This window comes from Morchella importuna (genome assembly GCF_003444635.1).
Source record: "Morchella importuna strain M04M26 chromosome Unknown Morimp01GS002, whole genome shotgun sequence".
NCBI classification, from domain to species: domain Eukaryota; kingdom Fungi; phylum Ascomycota; class Pezizomycetes; order Pezizales; family Morchellaceae; genus Morchella; species Morchella importuna.
The window spans coordinates 209,529-237,399 of record NW_025763399.1 but is presented as its reverse complement, the minus strand read 5'-3'; the positions used below and the strand labels follow the sequence as shown (position 1 = coordinate 237,399).

The 27,871-nt window shown below is 46.3% G+C and overlaps 11 protein-coding genes across 11 annotated transcripts; 8 read left to right on the top strand and 3 right to left on the bottom strand.

Moving 5' to 3' along the window:
• Nucleotides 1-121: 121 nt before the first annotated feature.
• LAJ45_00957 (uncharacterized protein) lies at nucleotides 122-1,389 on the bottom strand (the record flags this gene model as incomplete). The annotated part of the gene is made up of 3 exons (XM_046110556.1): nucleotides 122-575; nucleotides 630-894; nucleotides 1,110-1,389. The coding sequence occupies 3 exons, from the start codon at nucleotides 1,387-1,389 to the stop codon at nucleotides 122-124; spliced, it is 999 nt and encodes a 332-aa protein (XP_045975734.1).
• An 858-nt stretch (nucleotides 1,390-2,247) lies between these two features.
• LAJ45_00956 (uncharacterized protein) lies at nucleotides 2,248-3,361 on the bottom strand (the record flags this gene model as incomplete). Its single annotated transcript, XM_046110555.1, has 3 exons — nucleotides 2,248-2,902; nucleotides 2,956-3,139; nucleotides 3,238-3,361. 3 exons carry the CDS (start codon nucleotides 3,359-3,361, stop codon nucleotides 2,248-2,250), a joined length of 963 nt encoding a protein of 320 aa, XP_045975733.1.
• Nucleotides 3,362-8,646: 5,285 nt separating this feature from the next.
• Nucleotides 8,647-9,771, top strand: LAJ45_00955 (uncharacterized protein; the record flags this gene model as incomplete). The annotated part of the gene is made up of 1 exon (XM_046110554.1): nucleotides 8,647-9,771. The coding sequence occupies one exon, from the start codon at nucleotides 8,647-8,649 to the stop codon at nucleotides 9,769-9,771; it is 1,125 nt and encodes a 374-aa protein (XP_045975732.1).
• Nucleotides 9,772-12,811: 3,040 nt separating this feature from the next.
• On the bottom strand, nucleotides 12,812-14,139 carry LAJ45_00954 (uncharacterized protein; the record flags this gene model as incomplete). Its single annotated transcript, XM_046110553.1, has 3 exons — nucleotides 12,812-12,954; nucleotides 13,017-13,705; nucleotides 13,760-14,139. The coding sequence occupies 3 exons, from the start codon at nucleotides 14,137-14,139 to the stop codon at nucleotides 12,812-12,814; spliced, it is 1,212 nt and encodes a 403-aa protein (XP_045975731.1).
• A 668-nt stretch (nucleotides 14,140-14,807) lies between these two features.
• Nucleotides 14,808-15,140, top strand: LAJ45_00953 (uncharacterized protein; the record flags this gene model as incomplete). Its single annotated transcript, XM_046110552.1, has 1 exon — nucleotides 14,808-15,140. The coding sequence occupies one exon, from the start codon at nucleotides 14,808-14,810 to the stop codon at nucleotides 15,138-15,140; it is 333 nt and encodes a 110-aa protein (XP_045975730.1).
• Nucleotides 15,141-15,935: 795 nt separating this feature from the next.
• On the top strand, nucleotides 15,936-16,337 carry LAJ45_00952 (uncharacterized protein; the record flags this gene model as incomplete). The annotated part of the gene is made up of 1 exon (XM_046110551.1): nucleotides 15,936-16,337. The coding sequence occupies one exon, from the start codon at nucleotides 15,936-15,938 to the stop codon at nucleotides 16,335-16,337; it is 402 nt and encodes a 133-aa protein (XP_045975729.1).
• Nucleotides 16,338-17,842: 1,505 nt separating this feature from the next.
• Nucleotides 17,843-19,129, top strand: LAJ45_00951 (uncharacterized protein; the record flags this gene model as incomplete). The annotated part of the gene is made up of 1 exon (XM_046110550.1): nucleotides 17,843-19,129. The coding sequence occupies one exon, from the start codon at nucleotides 17,843-17,845 to the stop codon at nucleotides 19,127-19,129; it is 1,287 nt and encodes a 428-aa protein (XP_045975728.1).
• Nucleotides 19,130-20,221: 1,092 nt separating this feature from the next.
• Nucleotides 20,222-21,368, top strand: LAJ45_00950 (uncharacterized protein; the record flags this gene model as incomplete). The annotated part of the gene is made up of 2 exons (XM_046110549.1): nucleotides 20,222-20,234; nucleotides 20,317-21,368. 2 exons carry the CDS (start codon nucleotides 20,222-20,224, stop codon nucleotides 21,366-21,368), a joined length of 1,065 nt encoding a protein of 354 aa, XP_045975727.1.
• Nucleotides 21,369-22,113: 745 nt separating this feature from the next.
• LAJ45_00949 (uncharacterized protein) lies at nucleotides 22,114-23,105 on the top strand (the record flags this gene model as incomplete). The annotated part of the gene is made up of 2 exons (XM_046110548.1): nucleotides 22,114-22,641; nucleotides 22,719-23,105. The coding sequence occupies 2 exons, from the start codon at nucleotides 22,114-22,116 to the stop codon at nucleotides 23,103-23,105; spliced, it is 915 nt and encodes a 304-aa protein (XP_045975726.1).
• A 605-nt stretch (nucleotides 23,106-23,710) lies between these two features.
• LAJ45_00948 (uncharacterized protein) lies at nucleotides 23,711-24,427 on the top strand (the record flags this gene model as incomplete). The annotated part of the gene is made up of 1 exon (XM_046110547.1): nucleotides 23,711-24,427. One exon carries the CDS (start codon nucleotides 23,711-23,713, stop codon nucleotides 24,425-24,427), a length of 717 nt encoding a protein of 238 aa, XP_045975725.1.
• A 1,309-nt stretch (nucleotides 24,428-25,736) lies between these two features.
• On the top strand, nucleotides 25,737-25,943 carry LAJ45_00947 (uncharacterized protein; the record flags this gene model as incomplete). Its single annotated transcript, XM_046110546.1, has 1 exon — nucleotides 25,737-25,943. The coding sequence occupies one exon, from the start codon at nucleotides 25,737-25,739 to the stop codon at nucleotides 25,941-25,943; it is 207 nt and encodes a 68-aa protein (XP_045975724.1).
• Between the last annotated feature and the right edge of the window lie 1,928 nt (nucleotides 25,944-27,871).

Here is a 27,871-nt window from a genome sequence, read left to right as displayed (position 1 = left end):
GGACTTTCAGATCTACAAGAGATTCATAGGGCTTCCCCGACTTTAACCCAAGATGATATATATTTTCTTGACGACGGAATGGTAGTAAAACAATTCACCCTACATGAGGCAATTGTAAAGATCAACAACCATAGAAAGCAGGATCAAAACACACTCTCCCGCACGGAAGACGGCGTAAATCCTGCCAAGAAGGACCAGTCTTCAGCAGTACATCATTGCCATCGCCCAAGATAACATTTTTTGATATTGCGCTATCTGTGCCTTCTTGCTCCTGATCCAGGATGTCGTTGTCATCATGGATCGGGTCTCCTGCAGGATTGTGCAGGTCTTTGACGTAAATGCTTAGATTTACGCAGGGCCGCTTTCTATCCCCCGTCGCTGTACTAAAGCTCGTTGGTAGCTTTCTCTTTCTTGGTACCACCTTGATCTCCGGAAAGATAGTAGTAGTGCGGGGTGTAACGGCCTGTGGAGTGACAGCGGTGAGTCCAGTCTCTGCGCGAGATTCACCTAGTATCTCCTGGAACGACGATTGGGAATGAGGCTTGCGCACCATCGTTTGTCCGACCAATGATCTCCTACGTCCACAGTATTAGCAGGATCAATATTGAGTCTTACTGTGCGGTACATACACGCCCCAATTAATGGGTATGGGTTCTTGAGTCGGGCTAACGTCATGAAACCCTTCAAGGCTTGCTGGATAGACATTGAATTTTGGAGTGACCGGGGTTCTAAAGATTGGGGAGTTCAAATTCTCAGATGTAGCGACTGTGCGCCTTTGCCTGCACCGTATCTTTACTCTGCAGGCGTTCTCGACTAGATTGTGGATTTTTCGGAACGCCAAATTTGTATCTCGCTCAGTGTTGGCGGAATTCTTGATCTCCGAGGGTTTAGAAGCTATCGTAGTCAGATTATAATACTAGTATAGAATGGAGTAAGAGGTAGGTGCAAAAAAACGCACCAGAGGTAACATATTCAAGTGCTAGACTTTCAATTTCAAGTAGCTCAGATACAGGACAGGTGAAAGATATTTTATAGCCGTATGGAAATTTACTATCTATACACAGACATCAGCGTAGGTACCGGCAACTACATATCTGATTTCTTCATACCTTCGGAACTACGCACGTCCAGCCTCCCTTCCCCATCCGCACGCGGTATATACACTAGTACTATCAACCCCTCCTCCGCATGGTAAGATGTTCGATACACAAGATCGCCGCGGATAGGCGACGATGGCGGGGCCGAAAAGACATGCGAGAGCCCGCTCGCGGTAGTTATTTGGTCGAAACATTGGGTCGGCGTGTTCTTTCCTAATAGGTGAATAGCGGTCTTTGATGAACCTTTAGGTAGCCCAGCGTTGTGAAATTCACAGTGTATCTGGCCGGACATTGCGCTAAATAGAGGAAGCGTGTAGGTAATGGCTCCTTTGGAAGCAAACGGTCGAGTCGTGGCAGGCGAAGGGTTAATTCAGATCGTCGATTTAGTGGTTTGGGGGGTAAGAAGCGTTATGGCAGGCGATCATAAGGTTAGGTTGTACACCGGAAATTAGCGTTTGAGCAAATGGCAACCGTACATGTCCTGTGAGGGCAGGCTCACCTGTAGTATGGAAAGGGCTTTTGCTGTATAGCAGCATTCTCTTTCCCTGGTGTTATTTGGCTTGGAGGGTTTTGGTTGGGCAACCATGCACGGGAATTGGCATGTTGAAGTAAGAAGGAATAAAGAATTAGGGAGACAGAGTTTACGCCTTGCTAATGCAAGGTTTTCTTTTGAATAAAACGTTCCAGATGAGATTTATCGAAGGCAAGCCACGACATATATACATTATCATTGAATTTTACATGAAAATCATTAGTTTCTTCTAAGCCTAGAAAATCTTAGGACTATATGTACTTATCCCGAATAGCATATCGCCTTTTGAAAATACAATGAAAGTGCACGCGGAATAAACATTGCAATCCTTTATTTCATACTGGGGTATTAAACCGAGTTTGCTCGTTTAGAACCCTAACCCACCCGGGAGAACACAAACCTACTGTAACACGAATAACGTCACTCTACCATATCATGACATTTAGGCTTCGCACGTCTTCTATGGCAGGGAGGGGATGAGAAATATTTGGTGGAATTCCCAGACAGAATGAAGGGATCGGTAATTAATATCTTAATGAATTTCTTTATCTACTGGACTTAACACCCGCAGGCCAAAGATCACATCTGTAAGTAAATACCCCCATTTACCACCAATTTTCATCCAGTAACCGATTCCTCCCATCTGAAGCAAGAGATGACACTATCCAGCACGGGTATTCGCCTCCCTATACGAACTGGGGTCCAAGAAGCCTTCGCCGTAGTCCTCCTGGGCCAAACTGAAATCTGCACGACTCTCGGTCTATGCTTCTTATCTGCTGGCCCAGCCTTCCTTTTCGGTGCCACAGCAAGACATTTCCGAACCTCTTTGCAAATAGTCTTTGCCGCCGGCATTACAAACTCTTTTGAAGCAGAGCGTTTGATACCTCTCACAACCTCAATCGGAACAGGCTTGGCACGAACGACACTGAGAAGATCAATGAAGCAGTCATCAGAAGTGTCGATACCGTAGCGCTGGGCCCAATCGAAAAGCTCAACGCGTTCAGTGTTCTGAGGGATTGCGAGGGAGACCTCAATCTCCTGGGCGTCTGTGGTGGAGATGAAGTTGAAAAGATAGTTGTCGAACGACTGGGTAACAATGCCGACCAAAGAGGTACTGAGAGGAGTGCTAGCAGTTGAAATGATCTCACCAAATAGGCGGTGATCAAAGGCTAGTGTATCTTCGTAGAAGGCACCGGTGTTGTCGGTATCGATAATATGATTGAGTCCCAGTGTGACCTCTTGGTTGATTGAAGTTGGGGGAGCGGAAAGATCACTACTATTGTTAGAGACATCGCGGAAGAAATAAATTACAAATGAAATCAATACATTTCAAATTCATTGGATCTATCAGTAACCTCCGGTTGTACCAGTGCATCCTGGGCTGGATGTTCTTTGAGTTCAACAGGACTAGCACTCGGGAGAGTAAACCTCAACGGAAGGACCGCCAAGCGACTACCTACTCCAGTACTCTTGCGGGCGAGTGGACTGGAGTCAAGCTGGTCATCGAGTTCTGATAATCACCAATGAGTAACAATTAAATAAACAAGTGGGAAAAGAAATATGTCAAAGGCAAACAAATAAGTCAACACATGATTGGATAAGTCATACGATCATCACTACTCAATCTATCCGTGGAGCCTTGATCATTAACAGAAAGCTGTTCTTTGTCTGGAGTTATTTCCAAGAAGCGTGTATCAAGCACCTTGTCCTTTGGGTTGTTACTAGTCGACATTGGTTTTTTAGCTTGTGAAATGTATATTGGGTGTTGATTGAGAGAAGGAGATGATTGCCTATGGAGGCCCTTTTATAGCACTTTGTTTTAGAGAGGCGCGCTTCGGTGCAATTTCACTTTTGGGGAGAATTCACTAAGATCTTTGGAAGGCCTCCCACCCCGGACCGCCTCGGCTCTTTGAATATAATTACATTAGATCTACTCCTGCTCCTTATCTCTACAGATACCTTTCACAATGTGGAAAGATCCTGTTCTTCTCGTCATACATCGAATTTCAGAATTATAGTAACAAGCTCAGGTTCTTAGACTCTACTTATGTGAAGTGCATCACATCGGTACATGCGCACAAGGTGTGAGGAGAAGTAATTGTAATTTAAATCTAGCATCTTACGGTATCCGAGATACACAGAAAGGCGTAGCCCCGGATCATATGTAGAGGTGATTTGCGTGAATCTCCCAAGACCACGGAAATAATTAGGCTATAGATCACAACAAAAATTCGATTTTTCATAAGGAGTTAGAGACGCCCGGAGAGTTGAAGGTATCTCGTTAAAGATAAAGTTTGAAGAGGCAGTTGTCTGGGTTTGGGGTGTGTATGTGGTTAGTTCGAACACTCCGAATGATAATATTTACCGGTAGTGTCCGGGTAAATGACTTAGGCGGTGAAAACAGTATTCAGGAATTGTGAAAAAGTCTGTAAAGAATTTATGTTCTGGTTACTATATGAGAGTGGTTAGATGGATGTTCGTATAGGATTAAATATGTTTTGTAAAGTACATGTAAGTACCACTAGTAACAGGACACGATCAATTCCAAACAACCTTTCTCTTTGTAAACCTATTGATAATATACCTCTTCTTCTTCCTCCTAGGGACCACTTGATCGGGAATCATCACAAACCGTTTAGCCCTTGTGATACATTTTAGAACAGCAGTATGGATCTTATTTAACGGTGCCAGGCGGAAGAGGAATAAATCACCCCCGCATACTCTCTTCCTTGATGGAGCCTCTAAGTTTCGCTCCACTACTGACCTTTTCCTCTTGGAGGACACATCCATGGCGCGTTGGGAGAAGGCGATAATCTATTCCTTTCGAAGAATCTTTATACCAAAATGTTCCTTTGGGGCGGGTGTCGCCCTGGCAATGATTGTCGCTTCCGCCGGATTCGATGCAGTGGTAGGTGGAATATGCTGCTTTGGTGTGGCAGTGTTATGCGTGGCGATGGAGTTTTCAAGTTGAAGTTCAGGTTTTTATGTAGCTCCCTCCCTGCTAGAAGATACTCTATTCCCAACCTGCTCTGGAGGTTGAAGTTATGTCTCACTCTAAATGTGCTTGATAGCTAGCCTACTCTGTGCAGTCTCTCCTTGTATGTATCTTTTGGCTCTCCAAGCGCGATGCAATGGGCGGAGAAGCGGGACAATAAAGGTTTTGCACTGGGCTCCTGCTACTATACATGGATGTTAGTTCATGAAACTTGTGGAAACCCCAAAGAAGGACTAAATCGTCTCACCTACTACTCGTAGCTACTGCTCGGTGAGCATAAAGTAATATGATTCTCGTTTTCTACAACGGATACCTCTGTGCTAGGGGGAAGTACAAGACGGAGGTAAAAACTTTCTCGGCCTAGGGCTTTTCAGAATCTGTGTCCTTCACTACTCAGATCGAAGGAGTAAAGGAACCCTCTCCGTGATGCAGGCACACAGAAGGATGGCGGCTTGGTGGGTGTGATGACCAGGAAATGGGGTTTCTGGTGCGCCGGGTTGTAGGGTTAGTGTGAGGGAACAGAGGATGAAGTGTTGAGAAGCAAGCAGCAACATTAGTCATTTGATGAAATAAAGAGATTAGTTCGTGTGCTGTTGAGCCAGGCATTTCCCCCTCTTTTTCCCCCAATTATCCTATGTTCTGGTTTCGATAGTGACTGCTAGTGATTTCCTCCTTCGAGGCCAAAACTAAGTAGATATGAAATCCTATTAGGCGGTAGTATTTTTTACAACACCGACGATGTACCTACTACGCCATAGTGATACATCGATCGGATGTGCGTACGCTTCACCAGTCTTCAGCCCCCAGCAAAAAGAAAGAAAAAAACAGCGTCGATATTACCAGAAACGATTCACTCCTGTGATGTAAATAAAAACAACAAAAGGTAGCATTGATGGTCCAGTCATCTTTACTACCCCCACCCCTGGATTGAACCATGAACCTTCTGTAATCGAAGGCAGAGCACAATCTCACGGTGTCCGTCTGGGGGGCGAGTAAACCATTAAGCCACTCGCCCATGTGTGATATTGACCTGGAGTGATATTTGAGTGCCAAGGCTTTAGGTTAGCTGGTAAGATACGTCTAACTCGGGTTAGTTTGGTTTTCCCGCCCTGCACTCTGAAATTGAACCTCCACCCTCTCTCGGGCTTCATTAAGAAATGATGGCGGGACCTTTTCCTTCGGATATGGCGTGCTCATCAACCACGAACCTTCTATTTCTCGCTACCTAGGGAAACCGATCCCGGGAACTTCGGTATATCATGTTAAGACACCTGTTATTTGTATAAAGCAACGGGATGTCCTTAGAAAATTTGGACTGATGCCTGGTGATGTAAAATGGACCATCGAAGGTAGAATCCAGGCATCTGTTTCAAAAGCTGTGGTACCTTTATTTTACTTACCATTACTATGTCCGTACTTTTGTCCTTATGGAACTTAATCAGGATAAGATAGAGAGCTACGAGACTTCAAAACTCCCACTTTTGATAGTTCTCTCGTTGATCTTTAACTCTACTCCATGTGAAAGACATTTATATTGGTCGAAGTAAAAGGTCGAGCAGGAGAAGGGAATGACTGCCGATGAAAATTAAATCTTGTGACAGGATTTCTGGTTGAGGGGCATATCACTCGTGTGTTCCTCTGCAGCAAGTATTCTATAGAATACCAATATATTTTATAAATCCATCTAGAACTTTTTTCAAACCGGAATGATATGATACAATATTTAGAATGTCTGGGAGCGGGAGCGAGCGTCATCAGTGCAGAGCCAATTTTTATTTTGCCCGATTCATGACATAGTCGTGGGTTGAGAAGCCTCGATTGTTGTGATTGTGTGGTAGCAAAGCCTATAGATGTGGGGTTTGACGCTGTATATATTCCCGAGACGTTAAAATGAGTCTAGAGTGTTGGTGAAGTGGTTTTTCACCTTATTGGAATCAACATGTGCAGTCTACCAGTTCGTGTCAGGCACTCCTAGTGATCGCCAAGTATTCTCTACTGGTTGACTCTGTAGTGACTGCTTAGGGAGGAGGCAAGGAAGAAAAAAACGTTTTTCGAGTTCACAGCACTGAAGTGTAGGTCTTTAGCCTCGGTGAGAAAAGGTAATCTCATTATCCTTTATTATTATGTTTCGCCAAGCCAGTGTCCTTAAGAACAATACTTTCTCTTAGGCTACATCAATAGTCTTTACCCATGTTTCAACCCCAGACCACCGGCTATTCAACCTGAGCGATTCCAAATAGGAAGCAGGATATTAGCACTCAATATTCAACCAGACTACATGATTAGAGCACTTGAAGAGGGCGTTAAGTTACTTTCATGATCTTTTTGCTGGGTAGTGTAATACCGGCCCGGTCCTCACCAAGGTACAAATTTCATCGCTGCGAAGATATGATGAAAAAATGAGTAGTCTGGAGAAAACATGAACCTCCAATTCGAGAGAAAAGAAAACCAGGTAATTTGTAGGGAAGGTAAATTTATTTTGCGGTTGCTAACCTGATTTCCAAGCCTAATCTTACACCAGTAGTGGCGTGGATTGCGGTTCCTCGTGCTTAGTCGTATAAGTGTTCATTATCGACGCTGAACTACTCCCTTGCTATTAGCGAGTTGCTCACACACATAACAATTCAAGGTAGCAGCGCTTATAAAATACCCTCCTGATAGCACCGAGGACCGCTAGTACAGGTTTTCGGTAACCTCACATTCTCCCATTCATTTCTATATATAGGTTAGCACCAAACTTAACATGACATCCAGAGGTCTAAAAGGGCATAAAAAAGCAAATTAATCCGCCTCAAGTGCCAAAGGGCACTGTGACGTTGTAGACAAGGTAGCTTAGTCTGTCCCACAGTGGCCAGAGGGCACTGTAGAGACATCAATGACATGAAACTCCAGTCATTGACGACCAGTGGCAGTAAGGCACTCGTCGACGGGGAAAAATGGTTCTACCTGCAGGTCACGGTGGCAAGATGGCACTATTGAGCTGAGAAGAAATAGATAGTCTTATCTACGGGTGGCAAGAAGGCACCTGTTGAGGGAGAAAACGAATCCTTATGTCTCGGCCATAGTGGCAGAACGGCACGTATTAGCTGCGACAAAACCCTTGGCAACCAGAGTGACCGAAGGACACGCGTAGATGGAGTGCCAAAGGTTGTACCAGGTGTGAGCGGTGAGACGGCGTTGTAGGGTGAATCTCCGATTCAGGTACTTTGTTGATAATGGTATGAAGTGTTGGTGGAAGGAATGTAAGTGTTGCAAGGATCAAGATCTCCCATTGGTCTCGATCAGATTAGATTGCGGTTGGTTGTGATGACTATTTTCGATGATAACGACCTCTGTGTGATTGAAAAAATCAACACCGCCGGAAGAAAGAAGAGAAGTATTTCGAATAACTGTTCTTTCCTATTCTTCACGACAAAGGGGTTCGTGTTTACAAGCCCCCAAGCGTGACTGCATGTTGTATCATTGCTCTGCTGGGAGTTTAACTGGTTAGGCTCAGAGATCCACCGCTCAGCATACACAGATCTAGAACCTGCATTGATCCTGGAGCATCGTTAAAAGAATTTTCTCCTAGCTGGTACCACAACATATCTTAATGAGACGAGCATGCTGCCAAAAGACGCCCCATCCCCTGGTATGGGTTTCGACACAATTCTAAGAGACGGCAATACGCCGTATAAGCTTGGATCGAACGTGTTGATAACATTCAGAACGATGAAACCATTGATAGAGAAGGTCTATCTCTTACATTAGCTTGAGAGAGCTTTCCCCTAGTCCAACTCGCTCTTCAAGTTGTGATTTTTTAAATTTCTTCGAAACAGAATTTCATCTTTCAAATGAACTACCCACATCAACCTTGAATTCTCTGAATTCTATTCCGTCACGAAAAGTGTTTAAATACCACGGCACTGCTCTTTCATACGGACATCACAATCACAGTATCCTGTTCAGCACAACATACAAACACAATCTCAAAATATAACCTCGAAATAGATCCCACCAGCCCCAAATTACCTCAAATAACAATGCATAACCAACTCCTCGCGCTAACCAGCCGTTACCTCTTCCCCGAAGTTGAATTAAATGAACAGGCAGTCCGTCTCGTTCTCGGCGACATCTCCGCCTTCTTCTCCGTACTCCTTCTCGTCCACAGCGGCATCTTCATCTTTAAGAAAATCAGAGGACCCGCCAACAGTATCCCAGCCTTCCGATTATTCACCGCAGACGAAGCCAGACCAATCCCACCACCCCTCCCAGTCGTACCATATCGACCAGACACCTTCATACCAGTTGTACCCGACGAAGAAGAAGAAGACGAAGATTATGCTTGGGACGCCGCATTCTACCGTGCTCATATTGGTGATCCTGGGAACTACTTTCTCGACTACTCGATGGATGCCGTCACTCCCCCTAGAAGTGACTCTTCTGGTGGTGACTCGGATTTGCTCCCGCCGCCTGAGCGACCCTCGTTCACTAGACTTGTGCAGGCGGGTGGTGTGTTCCGCGCCTTGAGGGGTAATTCTACATGGGGCTCAGTGAGCTCGCATACGACGAGTAGTGCAAGGAGTGTGACGGCGTGGCCGGATTCCGGACTTGTGCAGGAGACGTTTGAGGATCCGGAGATGGATAGGATTGCGGCGAGGCTGGTAGATTTGAGTGTGACGCCGGGGGATGTGCTGGCGGCGCTACAATTGACGTATCCGGATTTGAGGATAGAGCCGGTGGGAGCTGACGAGAGTGATGAGAGGGGGGTTAATGTGGAGAGCCCAGGTTTGCCAGACGCAGACATGATGGATGTAGATGTGCGCGTTACAGGACTTGACCTTGCAGGTGTTGAAGAGAACGACCAGGTGGAATTGGTGGAGATTCTAAGGACTCTGTATAGGTTGAAATTGTTTGTTGATGAGAAACGTCAAGATGAGAACAGTCGGTCCGGTTCTAGCGGTGAAGAGGAGAAGCGTGGGCCTACTTCTCGCCTTGACGCGATGAATAGTGGGTCTAATTCGAGGGACCATGCGGGGGATGGTCAACCTAACTTAGATGGTGGCGAGGCAACTAGAGGGTCTGGTTCCGGTAGTGATCAGATACCTGCTCTTTCTAAATGGAGTACTGACATTGATGAGTTGTTTATGTTGGCCTACAACGGATGAGCCATTGACGGGGGTTGGATGAAGTTCCAAGGGCGGAAAAACATTGATACCTAGGAATTCAGGAATCAGATGGGATAGCTCTCATCCCTGGTGCTTAGGGAGATTTGAAATGAACCGAGTGTGGGGAATCAACTTAGATAATCATTGGGACAAGAGGGTTTGGTAGAAGCATGAATTGGCAGAGAGATTAGAGAGTTAAGATAATGTTTGGGTCGCGAGTAGAGTAGTAGTAGTAAAAGCGTTTAGAATAGAACTATCGTCTAGCAAGACAATTTCATTTATCAATACCCACCGAACAGATAACTAGCGCCGAAAAATGGATCTCAATAACTAGACTTACCAGCAGGTTCTATTTGCCTCAATATGGGAGGGAAAAATGACCGATACCGCACCCCAAATTTAGATCGAAGTCTCTCTCCGACCGAATCCTATCCCCTTTACAATTTAATCCGCCCCTTCACTACAACTAAAGGTTCACTTCGGAATCCTATTCTTGAAATTTCGTGGTCCACTCCCTATAACTGTCTTTAAATCGCATGATCCGCATGACCCTCCAATGTTGGGCGGAGTCGCACTTTACTATCCGTAGTACACATGTTAAATAGAGCAACGCTTTCCTCGACTTCTGCTATTTCCATAAGTCAACGCCTACCCTTCTGGTGGTCTCTATCTAATATCTATGAAAGATATTAGTAAAGGACTATAGATAACTGAGTCATACAGCATACAGAGCTTACTTGGTAAAAGAAAACCTCCCAGGGGTTGATGTGTTCGTGGATTGAACACTTAAAAACGGAATCTCCTTGCGATACAAACCCCGCTGTACACAACGCTTTCTACTCTAGGGACGGTATTTTTGTGCTCAAGTGTGCTGGTGAGGCTTCTCAACTTATCAATGTCTTGCCCTCCTCGAAAGTCAGTAGGCACTTATTGAATGAGTTGGTGTGGTGGTTTTGGGTTGGTGAGTTTTTTTGTTATCGTCCTCACAGTGGTTGACACGACGTTGTGTGGTTTCGGTAGCACCATTGCCGCTAACTAATTAAGCGAGTCACAAACCATCACTCGTTTCATAACAAATCACTCGTTTTCCTTGGCCGGTAGAGTTAGAATTAGCGCGTATTGAGCCTCACTCCAACAAAACAACAGCAAGAAGCTTCATGCCGAACGCATAAATCCCCTAATCAACAAATTTTAGAATATTTGCATCCCTCCGTCTGTTCCCGAAATTCACCACCTCCGCCACCGAAGGGTTTTACGGTACTTCAACTGAGTGCAGACTGCCGAATTGAGCCAAGTAGGGACCAGAATAGCAGAGGAGGCAAGACAGATAGTGGACATGTTAGCTACGCGCGAATATGACACTTATTATATAATCGGTGGCGGGGAGATGCCGTGGGTGGCCACAGGTGCTGATTACAGTTGAAGGGAAGGATGGCAAAGTGCGAAATTATAGGCTGTTCTACACATTCCGGTAGAATTAACGCGTAAGTTTTCGGTGACCTGATAGTCCCCTTTGCCCTCAGAGGCTTTGCCCCCAGGGGCTTTGCCCTCAAAGGGATTTATGCAGTGAGTACGGAGGAAGAAGCCCACTCCCTCATCTCTGACTTCCCAAATGATTCTACCGGAATTTCTACAGTGTGTAGTACTTGCATGTACAGGGTGTTCACCTTAAATACCGAGAACATCGATTTATTGGTTCGAAATTGTATGGGCGCCACGTGTGGCAACCAAAAGTGACCAACAACCTTCAGAGTTACAATGCATTACAACGGGCTTAGCCACACAATTTGTATGTTGGAGAAAAGTCTGAAGAACTTTCACATATCTTCACTTAAAAAATCGAAATATTTAACTAAAAATACAAAAGGATAACCACAGAACAGAGCTTGATCTGAGCAGTGTTCTGATGTTTTTAAAGAGATTTTGGAGGGAGTTCCAAAAAATCGAGGTGAGAAAGAGTCAAATTGCGGTGGTGGAGGTTACGTTGCAAACGCTGGGGCACACGCCCTCAAATACTTGCTTGGCCGCCAAGTTGTCACTTTTCGAAAAATTCAACCAATCTCGGACCAGTCCAGAATAAAATTTCCTAAAAGAGGGTTCTTCACACATACTGTGAACACCCTGTACGTCTGGGCTAGCGCGCCTAGCTATCATCGGGTATCAAAAATAACCGATCACTGGCACCCTCGTGAGACTCATAGCAACCAAAACCGACCTGCGAAGAAACCTCACATCGAGACTTTCGAGGTCAGAAGGGTAATTCCATTCTCCCCAAGCACCTAACTCCGTTTAGGAGACTTAAAATTACTCAATTGCTCTCCTGGTTGTTGAGTTATTCCGACCTGAAGTGATTTCGACGTTGTCGTGACTGATCGGTTATTTTTGATACCCGACGATAAATTAGTCTTAGTGCCTAAAGTAATCTTGGCATTCAATTAGGACTCAAGGTGAGAAACACACATGGGCGAGTGGCTTAACGGTTAACTCGCCTGCCGGAACACCGAGTCGTTGTCCCTGACCTTTGAACGTCTATAGAAGGTCCATGGTTCAACCCGGGGTGGGGGTAGTAGATATGGGTCCGGCCATATCTGCAGTACCTTTTGTTCTTTTTTTTGCACAGCCAAAATAGTGAAGCAAGCATTATAAATTTTGTTAGGAACCTACGCCCATTGTCTACTTTTGTATACAAACCCTTCTGCTCAGTAGTATGTGGAATTTCACGAAAATATGGACAATAAAACTTTCTCTTAGTATTTTTGAGGGCAACTACGTGTATCAAGCCCGCGTCAACTGGTGGCTAAGCGGCTTTTTCGCAACGTCGGTACACAACGATATCAATTTATTCAAACAAAGAAAGAAATAGGACGGTGTAGATCTGTACATGTGTGTATTCAGAAGATGTCATAAAACAATCTTCGGACTAAGGAATCTACGGGTTCAGGAATCAGCGATCTGATAAAATATCCCCACACTATCAATCACATAGTTCTTCCGAATGTATTGCGGTAGCTGATAACCTCTAGTGTACTAATCTTACTTCTCAGCGGTGGCGGCGGCTCTCGAAAGAGTCCTGCGAGGATGCAGAGTGAGCGGCTGGACGACGATGGTCCTGATTCTCATTTCCGGCATCTGGAAACTTTTCAATGATGGAGGAGAATGTGAATTTCATCCTTTTGTTAGGTTCTACCGGGTAAACTTGAAATTAGACACCATATATTCAGCTAGAAGAGAAAGGAAGTCCTCACCCTCAATTTGAGCGTCTGAAGCTAAGATCATTGCCTTGGATACCGTTCCCGTTCCAGCAGAGAGCTGCCATGCAGGTACACGGGTTGGAGTGCCGGCGCTGCTTTGTGGTGCATGCACAGGTGGTGGACTTCTCACAACCAAAGTGCTCATACGGCGTGTGGGCTGTGCCAATGCTTCCTGTGCAAGTTGAGTCGCACGAGTAACCTGTTTACCGGACGAGCGGCGGAGCGGTTGAGCGGATTGATCTTGACGCAGAGATTGCTCTTGCCGCAGAGATTGCTCTAGACGAAGAGATTGAGCTGATTGCGCTTGACGAAGAGGTTGAGCAGTTTTTTCTTGACGAAAAGATTGAGTAGATTGCGCTTGGCGAACGAATTGCCCCTTGAGAGGAGGAGGAACCTCCCCCATTAGGGTTAGGCAGTCGAAATCGTCCCCATTTCTCATCTTTGCCGGGGCTGAAGGGACATACGGACGTTTCTCAGGGCGTTGGTGCCCCCTCCCACCCCTAGGGACCGCATACTCATCTCGTGGCGGTCCAACTGGAGGTCCTTGACGATGGTGTTGCGGAGCTTGAGGCGGATGTACAGGCGGAGCCGGAGGTGGTCGTTGAGATCGCGGTATAGGTTGGGCCAATGTGCGACGGTGTGTGGTATTTTCATTTCCCTGACTGCGGGTGTTCTCCTGTTGCCTGCATTTATGTCAGCCTCTGTAGTATGCTACGCGCAAGTAAAGGGGCACCTACATTTTGTGAGGTTCGCCAGCAAAGATGGACCTCCTTGCCATGTCACACGCCTTGGTCAAGATCTCATTTGCCTCCCAAACGTGTTTGTGCGCCATCTTTACACTCTGAGCCCATGCGAGTTCAACATTATTCAGTCTAACCTGAAGCTCATTTCTTTTCCTGTTGAGGTCTTGTTCAAGAGCATTGTTTGCATTTGAGTTACTTGGATCGTCAAAGCCTGAGTCCAACAAGTCATCTAGGGCCTTTCGATTTTGCCTGAGCTCTTCATGCAGCAGAGCTTTGTACCGGTGAGCCGACTCGAAATTTCTTGCAATGTTATCGTACAGCTTTTTGAATGCCCTTGAGTCCTTTCTGTCGGTTTGCCCGATGTCCGTCGACATGATTGCGGGCTGAGAGGCCTCTCGAGAAGACGAGAAAAATTAGTGACAAAGGAGATGTAGGTAGAGAGGTGAGTGAGAAATGTTACCGGGAGGGGTGAGCGATTTATAGTCCTATGGTTCAGGTACAAGTGCCAAGTCAATGTGTCTGTAGGTAGTGCAACAACAAAACAGTCTGGGAACGAGGGAAGAAAATTGGGGGTCTGGTCAAAAGTACTCGATCGAAAACATAGTTTCATGAAAACTAACTAGAATCAAACCGACACGAAAAATCCAATCACATCCGGGAATGAACACAAGCTCTAATTGGGTACTTCCGGCCCTGCGGGGGTATACCCTCCTGGGAGAGATCTGATTTGCAGGATCTCAAAAAGCTTTGTATCTTCTGCATGAAGGGCCCAATCGAAAGAGAAGGCTTTGGTAGACTGTGGTCATATGTTCATAGAAGCTGGATCATAGGTCAACAAGCCTTTATAAAATCAATGCCAACAGCGCCCAACCCTCCAAGTAACAGAACTCACACATACCACTGTCTAACATACCTTGCACGGTAAGTCATTGGATACATATATTCACCACCATACTCCCGGATAAGGTCGCTTTTTAGCTAACACAGCATAGTTATCAGCCCACACAACAACAATATCATCGATTCCCGTCATTAACTCAAAATGCTCTTTGCCGTCTTACAAGTCTTTGTCCTCATGGCTCTATCCGCAGCCGCGGCTAGCACACCGGTCGCGGGTTTATATCCACGTTTACCTATTGTTACTAGCGTAAGCTTTGAGAGTTTGGTAGAAGATGAACGTGCGTATAAGGACGGAAGTATGTCAGAAGAAAGAGCGAGAGAGGAAGTAACCAAGAACGAACGTTACAATAAGGTCGGCAAAGAGAGGGGCGGGTTGACACCTGGAGATGGGCAGGCTTCTAGCGCTACAACCCTGGGAACCGTATCACTCGGGGGTATTGTTGCTGTGGGGGTTGGACTTAATCTCATCTACTGATCTTCCTTTTGTAAATCGTTTTAATTTGTCAACTCTTGTATTGCGCGGATGTAGTTGAATGGCACCAACTTAGTTCAAATTCGTTTTCCTGCTTTAGAGTGTGTATGACCTAGATACAATACCATCATTCACATACATGTGGGAAAGGTAGCATCTTGATGGACAATGTGAACAATTATTTTGAAACTATGATTTACCAATCGATTGTTAACCCACTTTGAACTAATTGGAAGCCTTCCACCGACCTATGATTACGGCTTTATGGCTCGGAGTAGTTTATTTGTAGTGAGTTTAAAGCGAACATTCAAATTGAACTATGGTAATGTACTACTAATGGCTATGGACCAATTAAATTTAACATATCAGGTTTTGTTCATTCCCTATACATACTATCCCCGAGCTTGAAGCTCCCACTAATCCGTGAGTTCTCATCGATTAGTATTGGTTTGAGCCCTGATATGATGAAATTAATAGTCGATTAATTAATGACTCGCCCAATAGTAACTTGACCTGACGTTACATATTCCCGTAATCGGGTCGGGTCGTATAGTTGTGCACACTCGATAGAATTCTCTCCTCATGGCCTCATGAATAAGCCTGGAATGTATGGATCCATAGAACTGCAGGAACAGCCCCCATCATCTTCTGCATGACTTAATAACGGCCTCTAAGCCCTCATAGCACTCTGAACCAGTCATATATCATATCCAGGCACGGTCAGCCCTCCATCACCATCAAACTATTACTACACCAAAACAACTAAACAATATACCTTCAGCACCCAACTTCGCAGTCATGCATTTCTCAGGGTTTCCCATTCTCCAAGTCTTTCTTTTCCTCCTCCTCATCACCCCAGCCCTCATCAATGCAGCAGCCGCCCCCACCACGGAAGAAGAGATGATTAAACACATCAGTAGGGGAGCAAAATCCCTGATCGGCACACCAAATGCCATCCCGGGCGGGATGGAGGAGCGGGATTTGGAAGGCAATAGCCCTCCACCACCCAGCGACGGCGAAGATATTAATGCTCCCAAGGGTGGTGGTAGAGGTGGTGGTGGAGGTGGAGGTCGTACGAAGAGTGGCGGTAGTGGAAGCGGTGCAGCTACAGCAGTAGGTACTAGCGGTGCTACAGCTGTCAAGGTCGGCTCTCTTGGAGCACTTGTTGTCGCTGCTGCTGGAGCGGGTATGCTCTACTGATTGGTCCACCTGGAGATGTGGCTTTTTTGTTTTTTGCTTTGGCGGGGAGTCGCGTTTGATATGCGGGTTTGTTCCTTCAGACCAGTTCATTGTAATCTTAGTTTAACGTTCTCCTCATTGGCGGTGTACCCGTACCTTGAATCTTTTCTGAATACTATTTTTGAGTTTTCTGATAAGAGAAGACTGACTAGTAAAGTTAATAGTAGAATGGCAGTTAAAAGCGATGACGTGATAGGTGTGTTTGCATCTCCGTTACTTGTTCTTGCCATGGCAGTTGTGTAAAGTCTGCGCTTTGAGACTTTTTTCAGTGAACTACGTATGCGAATTGCCATCCCACACCGAGGACATTTGATTTCGGACTTGGCTCAGAATATGTGTCTTAGTTTCAGATATATTCTCCCTTCGCAAGAAACATCGATGCCCTCCTTTTCCTTAAGCATAACCCAAAGAAGAGATCTACAACCTTCGCCTGTATGCTTTTAAACACAGAAAAGTACACCTCATCTGTTAACATATTAGTACAAGTTCAGCTATGCCTCATTAATAGCGTGATTATGTTGCCCTCATATATGACATAGCACTACTATCTGGGGAGATCCCATATGAGGGCTGCAAGTTACACCAGCAAAGTCTCCTGAGCATACGAAGAGCCTGGTGATTATTTCGGCCTAACACAATGGGTGCTTTAATCGTTCTGACGGAGATGAATCTACCGGAGGTGGGATCGCGGGCAGCTGGGACGTAGGCAGTGATAAGAAATGATGTACGAGGCTCGAAGAAGATTCAGAGATAATGAGCATGAGCATGGATTCCTATGGTGCTGTATCGGGGCTTCGGCGGTGTGTAGTGACCAAGCTACCTTCTTCATTTAAAAGGAGTGTTTGGTGGGTATAAGACGAGTAGAGATGTTTATCATTGCATTATGAGGAAAAACAAAATATTGGGAAGCTGAGTTTGGCTGAGGAGAGTATCCGAGATGTGAGAAGCGATCCTCTGGTTCCCACTAGCTGTTGTAGTTGAATGATCTTCATGGGTTCTGTCTGAGATCGATACGCCGTCTCACCACCACACTTCGATGCCATGTTGGCCTAGCTAGGACTAGTGTATCCTAGTGTCAGCTTTTCAATTCCTCTCTGTAGCGCCTCATTAACCCAACACTGACACGAATCGAACCTGACCCCAAACGAACCTAGCCCACAAACCGGACAACTATCTATCTTTTTTTTATCAAGGTTTCGGAAAAATGTGGCCGTACCAGCTGTTTTTATACAACAATGAGAGCGATCTGCAAGTGTGTACACGTGCAGATTTCCAGCTTTAATTTGAGGACAGAGTTTTCAGTAAGTAACCTCTCGAGCTTACCATAAGTAAGGAGCTCACAAACACTTACTCTCGGAATATTTCCTAGATCGTTGTATCACATCATATCACCTACCCGACATATATCCATATACCACAGCAGGCAGGCACTGTATTTTTATTGAGACCTAGAGGACGAAAACATAATGGGCGATAATGTCGATCCCTCTCAACAACCGGCTACTGCGGGTACTAGCCCATCATCTAAAAGACAAAAGCCGAATCTTTTCTTGCACAACCTGCCCAAACCTCAAGCTCAGGTATCCCAAAACAAACGCAAGGCTTCAAATGATTTCCCGCCTTGGTTATTAGACACGCCATCGTTGAGCACCTCCGGCGGAGTTGTAGGAATGCCGGGAGGCCCTATACATCCTAATGAGCCGTTTATCGTACCACAATCTACTGTTCCCATGCCTACCGATATGAATGTATTTGAGGAGGAACCTCTTGGAGCTGGCTTCTTGTCATCCTTCTATGGTGGATCTAGAGAATATGACTCACCCTCACCCCCTCCAGGGGATGGCGGCAATCCTGACGCCGATGTTTGTGATCAGTATCTCAACTCTGACGCCTGTGACAGTGTTGATGGAAATATGGCGGCACCCGAATCCCGTAACATGGATGATGGATGTATATTTGCTACCACCAGACACGGTGAGCAAGTCCTGCCAGCAATTAACACGTTGAGATTTCTGACACGTCGCCATCCAACGCCTCCAGCCCCCGGCGAGAGTGAGGAAATTCTTTCGTCGGTCCCTCTTAGCTATGATATACCGAATATATCATCGACGCCGGAATTACAACACCTACTACAGACCGAGACAGATATTTTCACTGCAACAAGGGGTTATGGCGCCACTTTACCTGCCATCAACTCTATGAGTATGTCCGCGGGAACTTCGGCGGAGCCTCCAGCAGTAACCATACCCGCTTATTTTACCCCACCAAACCTGTCTAGATCAAGGGGTAGAGCTCGTGTACGAGAGTCTGGTAGCCCAGTCACCCTTCGGGGGCTGCCGCCTAAGCCAGCTGTAGCTAGTTCTACGTCCCCAATCAACTCGGAACCAAGCTATCGAGGAGGTCTTCGACAGCGAAAACCTGCGCCCCCACTTGTACATGTTTGGGATCGTTCAGAGCCATTAGCGATGATATCGCTGTTGAACGATCACTTTCTCAACATATGTATTGATCTAGCTTTGGACAGGATTCACCTCCACCGGTTTCCGGACGAGGGACCCCTCATCCAATGCACTTCCGACACCATCGAGATAAACAGAGTAGTTAAGATCAGTGATTGCTATCGGCAACCTGATGGGACAGTAGGGAACATGAATTGGGGTGATGTGAGCTCACCAATCATGGTGTGCAGGTCTTGCGGCGAAGAGTTGGAGATGGGGACAATATGCAAGCTCACCAAAAAGCTACTCAACTAGAGATATAACTCGGTTCTGGATATGGCAGCTCACTGTATGAATATTGCGGGAGTGTCATGTATCCTGCCTGTATTAAGTTGGTTATCATCACCCGCCGATGATTACTACATGCATGTAACATGGTGGGTCCAAAATGATTGGCCTGTGTTTGAAGTGTTCTATCAGCTCTGTACTATAACTGTACAGCGAGAGATTTTAAACTATCGCTCTCCAACTGTTAATAAGGGAGCAAATTCGAAGTATCGTAATTCATAAAATAGCATACACTCCTGCTTACTCTGTAGAGGTTCTCATGGTCCTAGGTGTCAAAGATGCCGGTAGGTTTGCTGCTCAGATGTAACACTGGTTGAGTAATTCTCAATATGTAATAAACTTCTCTATCTTTTTTTTCTTTTTTTTATAGCCCACTCAGCGCTGGTGGATCATAGTATATCACTCGGATCATCACTTTACTAGCTTGAGGGGAATGGTGATCGTTGATTAACCCCCCCCCCCCCCCCCCCCCCCGCGCGCGAAGGTGCTTCCGACAGATGATATCTAGGTCGAAATTATATAAATAAGAAATTAGAAATACTGCATAGTAAGAAACACCTTGGTTGGAAATGTACAACGCACCCTACCGAACATAGAATAGGGCGGTGACTGATTCCATCGCATCATAGAAACATTTTAAACACTATCAGTAGCTTTATATCAAGACAGCTAGCATGCTCGGGGTTTGTGGCATTTTTGGTGGTCTTGGCATGCCAGGGTGCAGTAGAACCGCCGCTGGTCGCCTGCGCGTACGTTCTAGACGTTGCAATATGGAAAGAACGGTGGCCATTTCTTCATACTCACCATTTATGTCACACATATATGCGTGAGATGAACACCTAGATTATTTCGAATTTGCATACATCATGTTACGCTATCGCCACCTACATAGGCCGTCTTCTATAAGTGCCTCCGTGCACGAAGCAATTGTGGGTCTACCACACTGTTAATTGAAAAAGCATCTCCAAGATCTAAAAATAATCGGGATAGAGGTTTTCAGTCTATCATTTGCCACATATACATTCTTCTTGACTGCGGAGGACACCAAACAGCGGTTTAATGGATAATCCAGGTGAGTTAATCGCACCCCCGATAACCGCAGTCCCTGTTTCTTCATAGTTCAGATTGACTAACTTATCTAACAACGGCTCTAGCTACTCCTCCACAGGAGGTCCCGGTGGCAGAGGAAGTCCGCGGGAACGAAGAAAAACAGGATAGCAAGGAAGGACAGGATACTGAGCAAGAAAAGAATACCAAGGAAGAGCAGAATACCAACGAAGAGCTGGAGATTGGTGAAGAGCGGAATACCGAGGAAGACAAGGAGGTAGAGGATGACTCCCAAGCTACCAGGGACTCTATAGACGCGACGGACGATGGGCCCCAACCTTCCCCATCACCACTAGGTGTTGAAGCTTTCCTCCGATCTCATGCGAAGGAAAGGGAACTACAAAACCTTAAATATTTAGAGGTTCGACCTATTGCCCGTCGATTATCCCAATCATCGGAGAAGAGTGATGACACACACGGTGGGGTACGAATCTTCGGCTCGCAGGAGCCAGACCGCCTCAGCACGCCCTGTATAAGGTTTACAAAACAGGGTGCTGTTCTCTACACACAAGCTGGGTCCAGTCATTTCCATAGTCATGGACGGGGTGTGGGGTGGGAGGCTCCCACGCGGGAGAGAATTCTGGCAATCCCAAAAAAAATATTCACAAACAAGGACGAGCGTGAGGATCGTATGCGTGCCCATGAAGAGTTGAAACTGTCAATCTCACGCCCCACTGAGCTTCCTCGCCCGATCTTACATCCGTGGCACCGCTCGACCCCCGACGTCATTTATGAACGGCTCTGTTTCCATTTTCAGGATCACTGTGTCGACGTTGTTGGTGGTAATGTTATCATACACAAGACCTACAAGCGTTCGATCAGTTGCACCAGTACTCCTGTCCATTGGCTGTGGTTGGCCAAACCGACGGGGGTTTTTCTACGTCTATTAGACGGAAAAGGAAAGCAAACGGGTGTGAACGACCCGGGGTTTAGTGTACCTGTTATGATGTGCAAGATCTGTAGAGGGAGAGTTGACCTCGACTATGACCCCTGTGTAGCCGGATACGGCATCACTCTTGCTCACCCCGGTTGGAACGTGAACGCTCCGCCTACATGTACTTTGCCTCCTCCGGGCAGCGGGAGTGTCATTTACATGTAATACTCAGGTATCTTGGGCTTTATAGGTGGTACATAACTCGTCTATACTCGTTACACCCCTGGGGACATCAAACCATCAGAAGTATAGTACTCTGTACATTCATTTATTGTTTAAATTGCGTTAGAGGATTAAAGACAGTTGGTAAACCCCATGTTATTACCTACAGGAAATTGAAAGCTAGTATTTAAATTGCCCGATACTTCCCCCAAATCTAGTTTTTTATTGTAATACATGCTCGCGGAGTACTCACCCAAGCAAAAAGTTGAGCGACATCCACAGCGCCAAGCCAGCCCACAAACTAAAAAACCGAACGGCAGCACACGAAATTAATAAGGTATAAAATCATGGCACATGCGCCTCACTACTAATAGAACGAGAACATATAAACTGCGAACTTTCTTCTAAATAGAACGTTATTTCGCTTCGCATCGCTAACCAACATATACATGGAAACCCTAACCCTGCTTGGGCTCGGCCTCGATTGGTAGAGAAACATTATCACACACTAATGAATTTCCTAAAGTTAATGCGCGGAATGGCCGTCTTCGAGAAGAAAATGTTAACCACATCTCTTGGCTATGTTTCACTTGTGAGCTAGGAAGATTCATTGTTCTTTTGACACGGTGCACACTAACACAATCATTTTCATAGCAGATGCGTCTACTATGTTTAAATACACACCCCTCATTTTCGAGAGCTACAGAGCTACTGAACATCATCGGCTGTGCTCGACTTGGAGAATGCAATGGGTACCCGCGCCAGGATAAAAGACGAGGTCATCGCTCGCCTCACTTCCAACCAGAAAGATATCATCGCGAACATCTTCACCACCCGGCAGAGCCTCCGACAGGTCCAGTCGCAGTGCATAAAGCTCCACCAAGCGATACAAGCCGAGCTCGCCGGGAGCGACAAGAGTAAGCAGTCTCTCAGATATGAGGAATATCTACGTGTCCATAATGACCTCGCACAAAGGCTTCGGGATGACCTTGAGCGACTAAAAAAGAGGCTTGCGGACATTGAGGTCGCCATGGAGCGCTTGGAGGGGCCTGTAAAGGTGGAGCCGTGGCCGGAGGGGCATGGGGCGTCGCATGCGGTGGTTATGGAAGACATCAACAGATTTTTGAATATTTTGTATTGGTTTGGGGTGGCGCTGGCGGCGGTCTTTGTTTTGGTGGCGGTGTTTTCGATCTTGTTTCTGGCGGGGGGTCCGGATTCGCGGGCGGCGATTCGGGAGGTGGCCGCAACGGAGGGATATAGGGGCAGGTTTAAACTGGTACGTATTTGTTCCTTCAGCTCTGTCGTGTCTCTTTATCGCGCTTCGCTAATTAAGTCTCTGACCGGGGGTGGTAGGTGTGGAACGAGGAAACAATCGTGGTGGCGAAACACAGGAGTCGTCAGTCCCGTGTGGGTCACCACCGCGGACCTAAACATAGTGCCGTAGCAGACGAGGAAACTGATGAGCTGGGGAGCTGGATAACGATGGAGACGGCGTGGAACTCTGAGGCATCCCTGCCGGAGGTCCCGGCAATTGCGAGCATTGAGGCGTGGAATGCGGTGAAAAGGCAGGTCGAGATACAGGAGAGAGAATTTCTCCAGTATGAAACAGGGGTCCGACTCGTTGAAGGTAAAATTGGGCCAATAACATGGCAGGAAGGAGAGCAGTTCAGGCTGGATTGGATTCGGAGTCGGCGGCGACAATGGAATAATGAGAAGGATGTTGAAGTGTCGCTAGAATGAGGAGGAGGGGTGCTGAAGAAGATAAAAATTGAGGGTTTCAATGCGCTTGGTTGCTCGTCGTCATGGTGTCAATCATCGATCGATATAGATGACATAAGCTTTTCTAATTGAGCTCTCCTGTAATTCCCTGGGGTGCAACGATTTCTGTCATAAAGTCACAATGTAAATTCTTTTTCTTGTGTTTTATGGATAGTTACTCTGCCGGATCTTTTGTATCTAAAAATATAGTTTTCAGGCGCTTCTGCTTTCCCATATGAAGTCCGAGTCACGAGATATCACTCGTTTTCGATCGCTTGGGAAGAACCCAAAGCTGGCTCATTTTGTCCACAAAAGCGACAAAGGTGGCTTCCTGAATCTCTCACCGGTTGAGCTCATATTGTTTCTGGCCTTTGATGGTTTTTATCTGGTCAGAACAAAGAAATCGAGCACCGCCGCACGCCAAGCGAGATTTCCACCTACTAAAATCTCTCGAAACTGCTGCCAACAACAAAGAGACGTACGTTCAGTATCCATTGCCTTTTCCGTCTCATCCATGCTTTCCAATCACCCTCATCCTCTCTCCCTCTCAACTTTACCACTATCACCTCGGAACACCACCGCCCAGCATGAAACTCAGCACATATAGCTACCGCTTTACGGCACCGCACCCTGCTCCAGCAGACTCCACAGTCGCCCCGGAGGTCGCAGACAACTCCGACATGGGCGAAATGGATGAGCCCCACTTTTTCCCCATGGTCGCACAGCAATACCTCAGTGCAAGTCCATCCACCACCTCATCTGACGATGATAACGATTCTAGCATTGGTGCGCTTGCCGATAACACCATATCCCCGCGAAAGGTACCTATGGGAACGGCCTACCAGCCTATGGAGCCGGAAGTCAACGAAGCCAGTACATATAAGCCCGATTTGAGTGGTCTGGCAACAATGCACTGCAAAAGCCCTTTGAGTGATTTGGCACCGTATACTCCCTCCCGCCGCTGGAAAACACAGTATCCACCGATGGAGCCGGAAATCGCGATGGAAAAAGCAGCACCAGAACCAGAGGCTCCAAAGACCCCCGTGAGAAGATCACCAGGCGGTGGAAGCTACACCACACCTAGGCGTAGGGTTTCAAAGGGGAAGCGGCTGTCGGTTATTCATGAAGCTATAGGGAGTGACTCTGGCGGTGAAGAACAGAATTCCAGATCAAGGGTAAAGAGGCATTTGGTCAAACGTGTGCCGGGCCTGTCAAAATATGAATTCTTGAGGCTTAGGGCGGAGAAGAGAATTAAGGCGTGGAGATATGACTCTCCACAGAAGGGGAAGGCTACTACAGCCTAATGTGAAACTGTGAATAGCCCTCTTGGGTGGGTAGTTGAGCTAAAGCGAGAAAGCCGGAGGTGTCGAGGTACTGTGATCGAAGTTCTAGCTACCGGGGAGGATAAGGACGCCGAAGGTCAGGTTTGACATTGCTTCATTTTCCTTCATTATGTTACCCAAGATCCTTGATGAAGTGTTTAGGCTGGTGGTATATGTAGGTAAGGGATAGTGACAAATTATGCTCGTCGCTTTAATATAGTTGAATACCTGTATTTAAAATGAATTAACTCTACCTCTAAAATATAGTCTCCTGCTCAACTACCTATGAGATATTCGCAACGCCTCACCATTCCTTTCGTAGCCCGGGTTGAGTAGGGTCCAATAAGAAGTTCCACTGATATAGGCCCGCAATAAGTGAGTCGCTTGTTGGTGATATGGTCTTTCACCGTTGCTAGCGATCTTTTAGTATCTAGTACTTGCTTCTAATATTCTGCTTTTACGTATTTCAAGTTCCAACAAAGTCGTTTCCAGGGAGTTCGGACTTAGTTATTGCTAATCTTGCCTAGTTATTTCCCGGTATCCCAACAATTTGAATTGATATCTTAGGCTGGCTTGGCCTTAACTCTAGGCGAAAGCTGATATTGAGATGTTGGCGATTGAAATTAGATGTGCGCGGAACTGGAAATCTTGAGACGCTACTGTAGGTAGTTAGATTTTGGCGCTTCTGAATGGGGCCGATCACTGCTATGTTTGTAAAACTTTTGGTTTAGTCTTTGGAAAGGCAGAGGATTACGTCTCGTGGTATAAAGCTAGATATAGATGGGAATGCCGCGACGTACAATTGGAGGAATAGATAATCAAATCTAAAAGATGAATATATTTTCAACCTTAATAGCCATATTTACTTTGAAGAGTCGAAAAACACAGTGCACGTAGCCAGGCAGCACTAACTCACCACCGTAAGTGTAACGGGGAGATTTTGAGTCGGAACAATTTCGTCAAAGCACCCTTTGGTCGTAATGTTAACATACCACATCTCGTCCTCACACGATAGGACAAGCTCAACCATAAACAACCACCTCATCACCAGCGTACCCGCTACAATGGTCCCTGGAGGAGGTCTACAAAAGGCGTGCCACCAAGCAGCCCAAATCCCCACTATCCGCCAGGGAAGAACCTGATCTTTTGATTTGCAACTCTCTATTCTCAGGTTCAGTTTAAAATCAGATATCCCTTGCTGTATAAGAAGGTATTTTTTCATATCCCTTCGATATCTTGTTAAAGCGGTAAAGACTAGCTCTAGAGATCACCTAATACACCTGTGGTTACAATGAAGGCTTCAAAGCCGCCTACGCCGCTGGCATCATCGCCGGTAACACTGCTGACCCCGTTCCTGGCCATTGCCCTCGTTCTGCTTCACCGCGTCGCCCCTCTGGCCTTGACAATGGAGGCATCGGTCTGCCGATCACTGCTCGAGAGCATGCACCAGTTCACCCCCTGCTCCACCGGAAGAGCCACGCCGTGGAGAGAGTACTAAGGCCTCGGAGGTATTTGGCAAAGTGCCGGACTACGAGACAATGAATGCAGCGGCGAGGGCGATGGGATATCCCCTCCATTATGTCAGGGGCATGTATGTGCTTGGGGAGATCCTCATCGTGGGGAGGATGTGTGGAGTAGTCGAAGGCAGCTGTCAGTACAGTACGCTCATGAAGTGACCCTGCTGGTGGGCAACGGAGGGGGGAATGGTGACAACTGAGAGGTGTGGGCACTGTATCAGGGATTGCAGGGAGTGTCGGCGGTGATGGTCGTAGATATCGAGGGCTGGCAGAAGGTTAGGAGACTCAGTGGTCTGTGTTGTGGCTTCTGGTATATGGAACATATGGAATGGCAAGATTAGACGCTTTTGGAGTCCTGACGCCCAAGCCCTGATTTTTCAGGACTCTCTGTAAATATCGCCGTGGCTATAAAAAGGCGATCCTTCTTAGATTGATTCTGTTAAGTGATATAGCTTATAGTTTGGCGGTTACTCTCAAGCGGATTTGGACCACCCGGGCACCAGATCTTTGGCAACGCAACCAGGAGAAAAGAAAATTAAAAAGATAAATTAAATCAAAATAACCAAAAAAGGTGCAATATCATTATATCTCATAATGATGCTTTGTTTAACGTGTGCTTGTCAGATTTTCCCTACCCTTTTATATTGATATTCGTAAACATCGGCGAACCCCTCGAGACGTGCAGAGCATCCCATACGCTCTGACTACTAGTTGTCTAATGAATCTATGACATGGGAAGGAATACCTGCCATAGCCCACCTGAGTAATTTTTCTTGCCACGAATCATGGGTGATAATGTCATGTCTATGAAAGTTTTCAAGGCCTCCCCCCACATTGATAACTCATTATATCAAAAGCTCGAGCTCTGGAATCGCCCAGAAGGAATTCCAAAGCCCCTAAATTAGGAATAAATCAGCGGATAACTCACATATGCTTATCGTATTTGTATTTTTTCCTGTTCAACCAAACAGGCGCTAGCTACGTCTAAGTAATCGAAGTTCAGCGCAAGGGTAGGGTGACTGTACGCTTGAGATTTGAATCTTGTAAATTTACATTAAATCCACTCCCCATCCTTACTGCAGAACCTTCACCACTCCAACGGCAAGCAAGGCCTTGGTCCACACAAACCCCACGGAAACCTCGCAAAATGTTTCCAGACCACACGATCCAGGTCTAAATGGTAGACACCAATGCGTCTGCGCGAGCGCCCGCGCAATGTATCTTACGAACCCTTTGAGGTCGATCTCGAGAGTGTCCTGCTATTGACAAGAAAAAGACTACCTGAGACCTAGGAGGACCGACATAGCCTATGAAGATATCCTCAAGGCCAAAGAGTTCCCGTAGCTCAAGGCTGAGTCTTTAGGAGAACGGTATGTTCTACACCGTTGATTATTCTTTCACCCCTCCTCATGTTTATGCATTTTGTAACATTGAATAGGGATATGAGTTGTAGCCGCCCACGACTGGATCGAGGAAACAGTCCCCGACGCCCGGGAGCCGGTGACCACCGAAGGTGAGCCCAATCTTTCTAGCTTTACTGCTGTTCAGTGTTCACGTAGGAACCGAGGCTAACTCCTACCCCCTCTCTTCAGGGACTGTTTGTGTAGTTCCAGAGATCCCGCAAAAGTCCCTCCCCGACTTCCAGACGATGAAGGAGGCGCAAACTTTTTTTAATATTAAGAAAAGCTTTGCTTCGGCCGACCTCGGGGAAAGACTTTCCATCAATTGGAAATTTCTGTGACCAAACCTGGTCAGTGCCATAGGTGCATCCACTCCAAGAAGCCTTGCATCCAACCGGTGGACGAAACTAGGTGCCCGCCCTGCGTTCGCCGAGGGCAATCATGTTATACTGATCCCCAAAAAGGTTAATTGGGGGGTAAGATTAAATGAGCCAATATGGCTGTTTTTC